At 37.6% G+C, this 12,638-nt stretch overlaps 2 protein-coding genes, 1 non-coding gene and 1 pseudogene across 3 annotated transcripts; 3 read left to right on the forward strand and 1 right to left on the reverse strand.

The window, feature by feature from the left end:
- Positions 1 to 4,389: 4,389 nt before the first annotated feature.
- EXO70B1 (exocyst subunit exo70 family protein B1) lies at positions 4,390 to 6,899 on the forward strand. The gene has a single exon (XM_086632323.1). It carries the CDS (start codon positions 4,831 to 4,833, stop codon positions 6,751 to 6,753), a length of 1,923 nt encoding a protein of 640 aa, XP_086488449.1. The 5' UTR covers positions 4,390 to 4,830; the 3' UTR covers positions 6,754 to 6,899.
- A 231-nt stretch (positions 6,900 to 7,130) lies between these two features.
- LOC147546767 (GDSL esterase/lipase At2g31540 pseudogene) lies at positions 7,131 to 8,393 on the reverse strand (annotated as a pseudogene).
- A 910-nt stretch (positions 8,394 to 9,303) lies between these two features.
- Positions 9,304 to 11,616, forward strand: LOC147546768 (CASP-like protein 4B1). The gene is made up of 3 exons (XM_086632324.1): positions 9,304 to 9,822; positions 9,934 to 10,069; positions 11,117 to 11,616. Exons 1-3 carry the CDS (start codon positions 9,560 to 9,562, stop codon positions 11,306 to 11,308), a joined length of 591 nt encoding a protein of 196 aa, XP_086488450.1. The 5' UTR covers positions 9,304 to 9,559; the 3' UTR covers positions 11,309 to 11,616.
- A 463-nt stretch (positions 11,617 to 12,079) lies between these two features.
- On the forward strand, positions 12,080 to 12,163 carry TRNAL-CAA (transfer RNA leucine (anticodon CAA)). The gene has a single exon. It is a non-coding gene; the product is annotated as a tRNA-Leu (tRNA).
- The last annotated feature ends 475 nt before the right edge of the window (positions 12,164 to 12,638 follow it).

A 12,638-nucleotide genomic window follows, 5' to 3' on the forward strand; every position in this document is an offset into this window, starting at 1 on the left:
GGTTGATCTAACGTGCCCCACGTTGCAGCTATAGGTCCTCAAAGGCTAAAGTTTAAGGGATTCATATGTAAATGAGGTGCCTACAATAATAATATGGATATTCCCAAAGAAAAATGGGATCTTTGAAAAGATGTTTTTTCTTATAATCTTAACCATTGAATGAATTCTAATCAAATCTGAACCCTCAAACTTTGAGAAAGTCCCAACTATTAGAGATAAACATAGGAGAGTAAATCTTGGTTGTTCGGAGGAAGGGGAAAGATAATCTCCTCCCTTATTATATAGATAAACATATACGAGTAAATCTTGGTCGTTGGGAGGAGGGGAAAGATACCCTCCTCCCTTATTATATAGATTTCACCACCCCCTCCATCAACCCACTACCATCGCCAGCCCACCAGTATCCTCACTTGCCATCGTCATTGTCACCTCTTTGAAACCTACGTGGGTCATACTATCACTTTAGTAGAGTGGAAGTTTGTTTCGCTTGCACGCAGGTACTAAAAGCAAATGTGTTATCGACTTGGATTTTTGTTCCTTTTTGTTGGAAATTGACTACATTATGCGACAGTCATTACATGACATTGATACATCAAAGATGCGATAAGTACGATAATCGCCTAATTTAAACTCTTACAAGAGCCCTACTAAACCATGACCTACAACCCAACTACATCATTTATACATTAATAACTCAAGTTCAATAAACCATGAAATCTTAGACTCATAACCTAGCGCGTGCTGAATTAATCTAAGATCGGTGACTCTTGGTTATTTGGCCCTTTCTGTTAACTTAGTTACTTTTTAGTCCTTGTTTTAATTTTCGATGTAACAGGAACTATTTATGAAAGTATTTGCTCTTGAAAAAAAATAACCATGGAATCCACCTACTATGGGAATCAAACCTGGGACACCAGGATGAGAAGTTTATGTTAACATTATCGACCACTTGGGCTACTAATGTTGACGGACCTTGATCTTTTTAATATATCTAAATATCTCCAAATACTTTTGCATACTTAACACCTCTAAATAAATTCAACAAAAAAGGAAAAAAAAACACCTCTAAATAATCATCTATTGAACATAAACCTTGGAAGTGAAAAAACAAATAAAAGAGAACCCACATTTCAATCAACTTCAGCTATAACGTAATCAGAAGTAACGATTAATAACAAATCATATGTAAGTTATGAGAATTACAAAGAAAACAACCCGATATTAAGTTAGTTGAATGAGAAAAAAAATTAGGGTGTGTTACCTAATTAGGTCTAACCTGATAATTAGAGACGATCTGATGAGATGATTAGACAAGTTAGACTCGTCCAATGGCAGTTGGAGGCGCAACGGGATTAGAAACTCCACCGAGGAAAGAGAGGAATCCGACTGACGTCGGTTCTTGTTCGTCAAGGAATAGATCTTCAGGAGCCCTAAGCGCACCGTGAGTAAAAACGATCAACAATGAGCAACAACGGTGAAGTAGTTGATACGAAAGTAGGTGAAATTCTTCCGAGCACGGGAAACGCCTTCAGATAGTGAATCTGGTAGAGTAAAGACAGTACGATCAATGAGTTCTGACCACGGACGGCGTTGAGAGAAGGTATTACGTATGGTGTCAGAGAGATGATTGATGAAAGCACGGAAAGCTGGGATGGCGATCGGTGGCTGAGATTGTCCTGCGGTGGTGGTGGTGGCTTGGGGGTTTGAGATTGGAAGAGTGGGAGTAGAAGACGCCATTGATGGATTCTGGAGAGGGAGAGGCTTTCGTTGAGGTTTTCGGGTGAAGAGAATAAACGGGAGGGAGAAGAGAAACAAGTTGGAGTCAAAGACTCGTACATCACACACCGTAGGATCCATAAAGCTACGGTGGTTGTTAAGCATATAACGTCCGACCCAGATTAAACTTGGAAAAATGCCAAAAGAAAAAAGAATATAGGCGGATTCTGACCGAGATGTTATAGGACTTGTTGTGATTCCTGCTTCACTAAATCCCGAATCACCACAAACCCCAAATCTTTGGGGAGTGACTCCTAAAATGATAAAAGAAGCAAGTAAAAGACGCGAGGAGTTTGTAAAACTGTGGTGTCCTTGCAATTTCCATTATAGGAATTGAAAACTAAAAAACCCTGTAGTTTAATGCTATTAGCTTTGTCTATAATCAACAAACCTTTACTGAAGTATTAAACAATCTTAACATACACGTGGGATATATATTATCTAGACGACAATACTATTGATGCATCATAACCATGGTTCGGTCCATTTGTGTTGCACTGCTGCTTCAACCCTTAAAACAATTATCTCGAGATTGACACAAGGTGAATAAAAAAACAAAATTGATCTCTAGTTAATGTAGTTGCGTCGTGTCCATAGTGTCCAACTTATAAAAAAAACTCAAATGATTAAGGCTAATAAGGTTGGTGGAGAAATAGATAATGGAAGATTACATATAAGGAACACCGACCTTGTGGGTGTTATAATTAGTATTTTAAGTTTGTATTTGTCGGTGAAAATATTAATGTTTACAATATTTGTTGTTCGTAATACGAGCCTCTTTGTGCCCCGAAAATGGAAATAGTGATCTCTCCTCAAATTTTCTTTTTGGAGTCGTGGTCATTTTACATATTACCTTAACCGAGAACGATTGCTTGACAATTTCAATTTATAATTGTCATATAAAATATTAGTATTGGTGGGGTTGGGGTCATGGCACATGGTAGCAAGAGGGAAGTATAATAATTTTTTAAATTTTGGTGAATCGAAATATTATACTAATATTTTTGTGTTTATTTCATATGTCGAAGCACTAACTGATTAAAGAATCCTAAAAAAAAAAAAAAAAAAAAAAAAAAAAAAAAAAAAAAAAAAAAAAAAGGAAAGAGGATGGCAGTGAGCGGCTGATAGTGGGAGACCAGTCCTTCTCATACTACAAAGTCTATCCAAGTTTTTGAGTCGTCCCTCTCACTATCTAAAATACTCTTTCTTTATGTTCTTTTATTTTTCTGTGGGCTCAAGTGGACGAAGTTGTCTGGTCACCAATTTTGATTTCTTTTATTATAGTCAAGACATTCTTCTTCAGAATTTGAAAATTCAAAGAGGAGGAAGAATTCACGACAGAAGTGTTTGTGACAAAGTTTGTTTTCAACTGAGTCAATAATGGATTGCTCCCACAGTTTCAACTAACGTGAGGACCAAAACATAATAAGTGTCAATATTCCAGTGCTTTCCAGAAAATGTAGACCCACATAGTGACATAGAACATGGTAAAGGACATAGGGAGAAACGTGGTATATACACCAAAGAGTTGTATGTTTTGTCATGTCTAGATAGTTGGTCTATTATGTACTGCACCGCACGACACTTGTACGACGGCCAAAAAAAAAAATCACTTTACCATTCAAACTGTTTTTTATAAATAAAATCTATCATTTTTAATCCCATATGTGTAATCTCACCATTTATAATGTATATTTTGTCATCAAGTTAGTGTAGAAATTGTTTTTATATAGTAATAAAATTTTATAAAAATTACCTAATTTTGTTGCAATATAATTACTAAACCATGTTAAGCTAAGAGTGTACATTGATGGTTACTTACCCAATCACACCACACCAAACATTAGCCCCACAAATAAGAAGGTCCTACAAATGGTTATGCAATTTAACCTTTATTTGGATTGAGCTTTCCCGAGTGAGAGACACATCTCCAAATGGCTCCTTACGTAGGGAGAACTTCTCATAATTATAATGTTTAACAAGAAAATTAAACATCAACTATAATATCGGGCACCAGACTTCTAAACTAATATTATCTCGACCACTTCAGATAACCCAACAAGATATATAGAAGAAAAATACAAATGTCACTTATCTATGTAAATTTTGTCTGTCTACTGACTTGGGAAGTTGTGGGCGAAGAAAAATAACTGTTAATGGCTTACTGAAATCCTAGTCAAATTTTGAGCGGCACAAAATTTAGAGACACGTCTCCAAATGGGTAAGCTTTTAGTGAGTACATGTTTAACTTTTTTTTTAGGAAGTCAACTACGATCTACGTATGTCGTTACATTTGGCATTGATACATCAAAGATGTGATAAACTCAATAACTGACCCCTCAAAGTCTAATCGAATTGGGCCTATAGCCCAACTAAACAATGGCCTAAAGCCCAACTACATTATTTATACCATAATAATCCCAATTCAAATAACCAAAGATTCCACATTCTCTGGAATTCGAGACCTCCAGCACTTTCTGGAGTACATGTCTAACTTTCAGTTTAAGGCGGGGATGCCCGCCACCTATTTGGACTACAAATCTGGTGTAGTTAGGGGCAAGCATACTACCACGGCCGTCTGGTGAAATACAGGAGGACGGAGGACCAGACCAGAAGCCCTTTACGTGGAATCCAACTGTCTCATTAACGTCAGTCACATTTTTCACTTTAGTCTATGCTTTATCCCCAATTTCCTAAATCTACCCCCAGTTTTCTTTTATCGACTTCCTCTTTCTCTTGTCCTTTTCATTCTGTGTGTATTATTTCTTTCCTTTTATTTTCTCAACCACCTTTCTTTAGCATTTTGGCTCCTTCTCAGAAACCGCGTCGTTTCAAGCTTCCTCTGGTTCTCTCTCTCTATATCTCTCTTGCTTTTTTGTTAGTATCTCTCAGTTTCTTTGAAGCTATCTTCTTTGAATTTGTGAATTTGTTGTTGAAAAAAGAATCTTGGTTTCGTGGTTGTTTCTTGGAGTTTTAAGTTTATATGTTTGGAACAGGATCTTCTTCTACTACTGGTAGTATACTAGTTCCAGAGAATAAATAATAGTAGTAGTGATGGCGGAAAATGGTGAAGATAAATTAATAGCTGTTGCTCGTCACATAGCCAAAACACTTGGCCGTACTGAAACTATGACTGATGATATTCTTCAGATTTTCTCTACTTTTGATGGCCGATTTTCAAAGGAGAAGATGTCTGATAAAATCGATGAAGACGATCCAAGAGGTTTTGCTATTCTTGAACATACTCTGAAGTCTCTTGATCGTCAGATCTCTTTGTATGTCTCTGCTGATCAACCGATTTGGTCTGATTCTAGTGAAGCAGCTGCTTTTCTTGATGCTGTTGATGAATTGATTTCTACGATTAGGGATTGGGAACCTATTGCTCATGAGAAGACGATTGCTGCGTTTTTAGATCGAGCTGATGATCTATTGCAACAAGCGATGTTTCGTCTTGAAGATGAGTTCAGATTGTTAATCGAACGAAGCGGTGATTCGTTTGATATGAATCGGTTATACGATAATAAAAATCAAGCTGGTGGAAATTTATCATTTGATTCTGAAGATGATGATGAAGATGGTGATGATAATGAAGATGGAGAAGATCAGATCCCGGTTGCTAATCCGATTTCTGATTACGATATAGTTATTGACGCACTTCCTTCAAGTACGATTTCAGATCTGCACGAAATCGCTAAACGAATGGTTGCTGCTGGTTTTGAAAAGGAGTGTGCTCATGTTTACAGTAGTTGCAGAAGAGATTTCTTAGAGGAAAGTATATCTAGATTAGGGTTACAAAGGTTGAGTATTGAAGAAGTTCAGAAAATGGCGTGGACTGATCTTGAAGAAGAGATTGAGCGATGGATCAAAGGAGCAAACGTCTCTTTACGAATCCTTTTCCCTAGCGAGCGAAGAATTTGTGATAGAATCTTCTTCGGTCTTTCTTCAGCGGCTGATCTTTCGTTCATGGAGGTTTGTCGAGGTTCAACGATTCAGCTCCTAAATTTCGCAGATGCTGTTGCAATTGGTAGCCGATCTCCAGAGCGTTTGTTTAAAGTCCTTGATGTTTTTGAAACCCTAAGAGATCTCATGCCTGAATTCGAAGATGTATTCTCTGATCACTACTGTGCGGTTCTTCGAAATGAAGCGGCAACAATCTGGAAAAGACTAGGAGATGCTATTAGAGGTATTTTCATGGAATTAGAAAACCTAATCCGACGGGATCCGGCAAAGGCAGCCGTCCCTGGTGGTGGTCTTCATCCAGTTACTCGCTACGTTATGAATTATCTCCGGGCAGCCTGTGGTTCTCGACAAACTCTAGAACAAGTTTTTGAAGATAACGGAACAGATTACCGAAATCCAGATGGAACTGATCGATCTTTAACATCGTCGTCGTCTTCTTCATCGCTATCTGTTCAAATAACTTGGATCATGGAGCTATTAGAGAGCAATTTGGAGGCAAAATCAAAGATGTATAGAGATTCTGCTTTGACTGCTGTTTTCTTGATGAACAATAGAAGGTATATTGTTCAAAAGGTAAAAGACAGTGAACTAGCATCTCTTCTAGGCGACGATTGGATTCGAAAACACACTGGTAAAGTTCGGCAATGTCATGTGAACTATCAGAGAAGTTCATGGAATAAAGTTGTTGAAGTGTTAAAGCTTGAGAGTAGTTCATTAACTCCAAACATGGCTTCTAAAATTCTAAAGGAAAAGCTAAAGCTTTTCACTCAATGCTTCGACGAAATATGTCGGAATCAATCAACTTGGGTGGTTGCAGATGAACAACTTAAGATGGAATTAAGGATATCAGTTGCTGGTAATTTGTCTCCGGCTTATCGGAACTTCTTGGGAAGGTTTCAGACTGTTCCCGAGTTAGCAAAACACTCAGATAGGTATATCAAGTACACTGTCGAAGATATTGAAGGCCGAATTAATGAATTGTTTCAAGGAAATGGATCAACGGGTGGTCGGAAATGAAACGAAGGTAGACCTGGTGGTGGTGACTGGTGAGTGCTGCTACTGTGATGTTCTTGTAGTTAGTTGCTGGTGTTGTTGTTGGTGTTGTATCTGGTATGTTAAATTTGAATTATGTTCCATATAATCAATACAGTAATTTGGGCAAACTTTCCATTTTCGATTATCAAACTTTTAGTATCATGGAATTCAAACACTTGAGATTCATATGCAAGTAATGTCGACTAAACTAGGAGATTCATTGCTCTATCTATGTCAGAAAAACAAGAAGAAGACGATGAGATCTAGTATAATCATCGTCTTCTTCGTAAATAATTAATCATCTAGCTATTAAAACCTATTAGTAATCCTAACTTATTCTAATTCTCTTCATAAATTGCTCAAGATGAAAAAGCTCCTGAAATGTTCTTAGTGACAAGTTTATAAACTGCTTCACTTGGATGAACTGCATCCCAGAATAAGTATTCAGAAGAATTTGAACAAACTGGAGTTTCAGCATTACATAAAGGTCCCATTTCCACTAATCCAGTCCCACAGCAACCTCTGTTTGTCTCCGCAAAACCTGCACCAACATCGAATTTCACTTTAACTTTCAAACATATTATCTCGGTTATAAATTTAAATGTATAACGAAAAGGGCGTGTAGATATTTACCGTATTTCTTTGGGTTTTTGATCATGTCAAATATTGTATCGTATAAATTTATATACTTAAATGTACTTCCAGGGAGCGATGCTTGTAGCGTTTTAGATAAATTGTCAAGTTTAGCATTATATGAAAGAGTGTCTTTATTCTCGTCTTCTAGACATGTTCGTTCAGTAAGAAATTTGAATTTTGCACTAAGTTGAATCGGTACACATCCAATTGGAGCAAGACCGGCAAGTGCAAAAGTTCGGCATCCAAGATCGTATAGTTGCTGTCATAGTAGATAATCAACGCAAAACTCATTAGCGGAAAAGAAAAAAGTTAAATAGAACGAACCATTTCGAAGTACAATTGGGAGTACATGTTACTACCTTAACCACACCATGTAGATTTTGTAGTAGAAAATCGTGATACCCTGAAATGTTATATTGAGAATGCCGAGTGGGTGTATCGTAGTAGTTGAAAAGTAGATCATTACTTCCTGCACTAATTAGAACGAAAGCGCCATTGATAATCTTAGTAGCTTCTTCTTTCCCTGCGACTTTTTCTAACTTTTCTTTATAATTCTTGAAATATGTTATTTGAGACGATACTGATATAACATTGGGGATTAGAGTTGTGAGATCGTCAAGGCCCGATCCAGCAGAAGCAAAGTTGACACCAGTACGTAACTCTTGATCCGATAGGGTTGGGTCCAAGAAAGGAGGAACAAGCTCTTTGATTCCAAACTCTGACGCCAAAAAGTCAGGAACCAGTTTTCCATTTGAAAATCTTCCAGTTGCAATACGATTAGGAAATTCTTGGCCGTAAGGAACATGATCGCTTTTGAAAAGTGTTACGATGAAGTTGTTATTTCCTGTATCAACGGTCGAATCACCAAAGACTAAAATTGCGGGAAATTTAGGTTTAGTTGTGTCTTGGCATCTGCATTTAGTGAGACTTGTGATGCCAATGGATAGTAGGAGGTTGAAGATAAGAAAGATGGTTGAAGAAGCCATGGTTTGTGAACCTATTTTTCTTTTCTTATGAGAAGAAATGGTTGAAGAAAGCTTGATGGGGTTCGAGAAGTGTTGATCATATTTATAGTACAAGATTCATAAGTTATGAAGTCAATAGATTTATTGGTGTAACTTACACAATTAAACCATTGTTCTTTGCAAGTAATCTCTTAAAATCAAATTTATAATGGAGATATAAGATTAAACCTTTATACTTGTAGGAAATGTGGTTTCAGTTTTGCTAATATGGGAATTCATTGTGCTCTCTTTAAGAGGTCAAACAAGGATGATAAAGTTTTTGCTAATATGGGGTTTATCGAATTAACACATCCTTATCCTCTTCCAACCCAGATAATCTTGGTTGGGCTTGTAGACGAGTTAGGGTAAAAATAGATTTAAGTGGGAGTGTATCATGAAAAACGGTAAATGTATGTAACATCTCTCCGATAAGTGTTAAGACAAACTTCATATTCACATTACACTCACCCGTGCGTTAATATAGACTTCCTACAGTATATTTTTAATTTTGGTTGTTTCAAAAGAAAAAATGTTATTGTACATGTTACCACTCAATTATTTTATGTATAACTTAAAAATCATTAAATTATTATATGACACGATACATCATTGCATATATTAATATCGTGAATTAAATAAGCTTCATACGATACTATCACAAAGACATCTTCGTCTCTAAATGCCGTATAAAGATTTTTAAAGTCATACTGTGGGATTTGGAAGTCTATTTTGTTCAATAAATCATAGATTTTCACTCTTATCCGAAGAAAACCTACTACTTCCAAAATACTAAGCAAGTGTCCAACCAATGGATTAAGTGGGAGTGGTGGGGTGTAATGTCACTCCTAGTCCTCACTCAGTTAAAGTAAAATTTACATTCAGAAGCAAAAGCACTTTTAGGGGTAATAAAATCCACAAACAGTTGGAAAAGAAGCTTTTCCTCCACTTTTTGGTTTCCATCTTAAATTCTTTCTTTGAGTTCACCCTTTTTCTGAATAAAAAATACTACTCCTGCTTGGAATGGAAGATTTGCATTAATTCCCCCCCCCTCCCCCCACACTTTACAACTTCCCGCTAAATAATCACATACTACTACTACTACTACCATTAAAAAAGTCCAATTCATTCATTCCCCAATCTCACAAACAATGGCCAATTCCGGGAATGAACCACCGCAGGCAGCGGAGCCGCCCATACCAGACGTCGAAGGGGGTAGATCATCATCATCATCAAACAGGTTCGGAGGAGGGTTATCATCTATAATTAGTAGATTGAAGAGAGAAGATTTATTAAAGAAAGGGTGTTTGATTCTTAGGGCATTGGCTCTGATCTTCTCACTTTTCTCATTCATAATTATGGCTACTAACAATCACGGTGATTGGAAGAACTTCAACAATTACGAAGAATACAGGTAATGAATAAACCCTAAATGAACTGATCTATATAGATAGATAGCGGGTAGAATTACAAATTTCAATTCGGTCCCTGAAATTTTCAATAATTTTGTGTTTGTTTTGAATAGATATCTATTGGCAATTGCGATCCTATCCACTCTTTACACAGGAATTCAAATTCTGTCTCATCTTCATCTTGTTTCAACCGGAAATTCTATGTTTCAACAGCGGACAACTGCTTTTGCTGATTTTGTTGGCGATCAGGTTCGTTACTTATTACTTATCATAGCTTGTTCGATTTCATAGAACAGAGGATCCCCTGTTAGAATTCGTCTAGTACTACTTGTTATTGCTCATTGTTTTATTTAAACTCATAGTTGGGAATGATGGCAGTCTTCTAGGTAGTAGTGTCAAAAGCCCTAATAACTACCTGCCTAGGGTTTAACAAACACATGCTAGATTGCTACTTAGCCAAGATGGAAATTGATTTCGTCTGCGTCACAATAGTCCCACATTGGGAATGGGAACTCCGGTGTCTAGGTCATTTCCACTCATTCCAAATTGGTTTTGAGTTGGATAACCACAAACTCAATAGTCCTTTGTGTTCTATAGAACTCCATAAAAGTAGACATACTGTTTAAGGTGTTGGGTTTTCCTCCCCTTTTTCCCAACATAAGGGAGCCTGAAACCCAAGTGCCTCAACCCCCCCGGCCTGGTGGAGGTAACATACACAAGTGGTTGATCACGTCGGTCGGTGGTTGTTGGCGTCATTAGACCGTCTTCTTTGATCTTCATGATAATTAAACCATTCCTTTCAAGAGTTATCAACTTGGGAATGTTCTAATAGATGTTGACTGTGTTAGATTTGAATTTAGTACTATAAGAAATAGTAACATAGTCTACTCTGGTTCACAATGTGAACATTTTTCTTCACATATTTCGTCCTGCTTTGAATATATAAACCTACTTTGATTCTTTTCCTGTTTCGATCTCGGTTACATTTTCACTAAACTGAATGATACGTAGGCGAAACCTACCTGAATCAAGTAGGATTTCATCTTTGTTGCTAAAGTATTTCATCGTTGTTGAACAATCAGAAACCAGTCTAACTGAATCAAGCTGAATGTGGTCCAATAATTCTTCAACTTATATGTACACGTTTCAGTTGGACTAATCATCAGTCTGGTTTTGAACTATTGATAAACAGAACTTAGAGGGTTTTCGAAACATAAACTCTTGATTTTGGACTTTCAATTTTATTAGTATATGTTTGTCCTTTTCATGTGATATGATGAGTGTTTAATGTTACAGGTCATAGCATATTTACTGATATCAGCTGCGTCAGCGGCGGTTCCATTGACAAATAGAATGAGGGAGGGAGCAGATAACATATTTACAGATTCATCAGCGGCCTCCATTAGCATGGCATTCTTTGCATTCTTTAGTTTGGCGTTATCGGCTGTCATATCTGGGTTTAAGCTCTCTACCCAAACATACTTATGATCGACCATATCTGAATCCCCGTTTCGTGATAGGTGTGGTTGATAGTTCAGAATCTTCGACTGCTATTGTTTCTTCTTCTTCTTCTTGATTTATTTATTGACCCATGGTCTTATTATTATGATTGTACATTCAATATGTTACAAGTATACTCATACATGCATGATTCTTTTGGCCAAAGTACTCTTTAGGTCGTAATGCTGTTGATGTAAACCTTGGTCGTTTGATACATAGTGTTACTAGTTGGAACAAATTGTGTCAAACTTTACGGTTGAAAATAATGTATTTGTTCTGGATATTTGTGTGATCAATTGTTTGTGGTAGTTGATAAGGTTATATTTCATGACTTGGGTCATAGATTGGACGTAACGTGTCCCCACTGGTAATAAATTCACTCGACCAGTTCTTAGTCTTGCTAACACTACACGCCACTGAGTCTAGGGTGCGAAGGTCGTTAGTCTCAAGCTAGGCTTCTGCTCGTGAGGTTAATGGTACAAGCCTGCCTGATTGTGAAACTGGCTGATCGTACAGAGACAAAGTCGGCCATAGTGATCCGGGAGTCTCGTGTGGAAGGGCTCTCGCTCAACGGATCAAAGGTACGTCAGAGATAACAGGCTAATGACTCCCAAGAGCTCTTATCGATGGAGTCGCTTGGCACCTCGATGTCGCCACATCCTGGGGTTGAAGAAGGTCCTAAGGGTTCAACTGTTCACCGATTCAAGTGGTACCAATTTACAGGATTATAAGGAATAGGTGATTTTCCTTACCAAAACAGTCAGGGTGGCCGAGTGGTCTAAGGCGCCAGACTCAAGTTCTGGTCCTCGTGAGAGGGCGTGGGTTCAAATCCCACTTCTGACATTTTTTCCATCTTTTTTTTAGGAAAGCTCCGAGATGGTGGAGGATGGGGTCCATCCTCCGAAAGTGAAACCAACCAACCCAACTAAGCCTTGTTCAACAAGCAAGCTAACTCTTCTTTTCCTTTTTTTTTTTTTGAGCGAAAACCATTCTATTAAATGGATAAAAGATACAACATCAGTTCCGGAAATAACATAAACGTTACAACAAGGTCCTGAAATGTAAGATAGCGCAACAAAGGGGTTAAACTACCAAACTAGGCACATTAAGGGGTTAACGCTGCATCCGCCAACGAGTGGGCCACTTGATTCGAATTCCGTCTACAATGCTGGAATGTAACGTGTCTATTCCTTGCGCGTACATGTAGGGCTTCCAGCTCCGTCGATAGGCGCCACGGGGCTATCTGAGCATCGTCGGTTAGAAAAAGGGTTAAAACCCTAGAGTCTCCTTCTATAATGAAGTCATTAAGCTCCATTTC

The sequence above is a fragment of the Eschscholzia californica genome, unplaced genomic scaffold, assembly GCF_041429995.1.
Source record: "Eschscholzia californica isolate CP2 unplaced genomic scaffold, dmEscCali1.0.p SCAF_4, whole genome shotgun sequence".
NCBI classification, from domain to species: domain Eukaryota; kingdom Viridiplantae; phylum Streptophyta; class Magnoliopsida; order Ranunculales; family Papaveraceae; genus Eschscholzia; species Eschscholzia californica.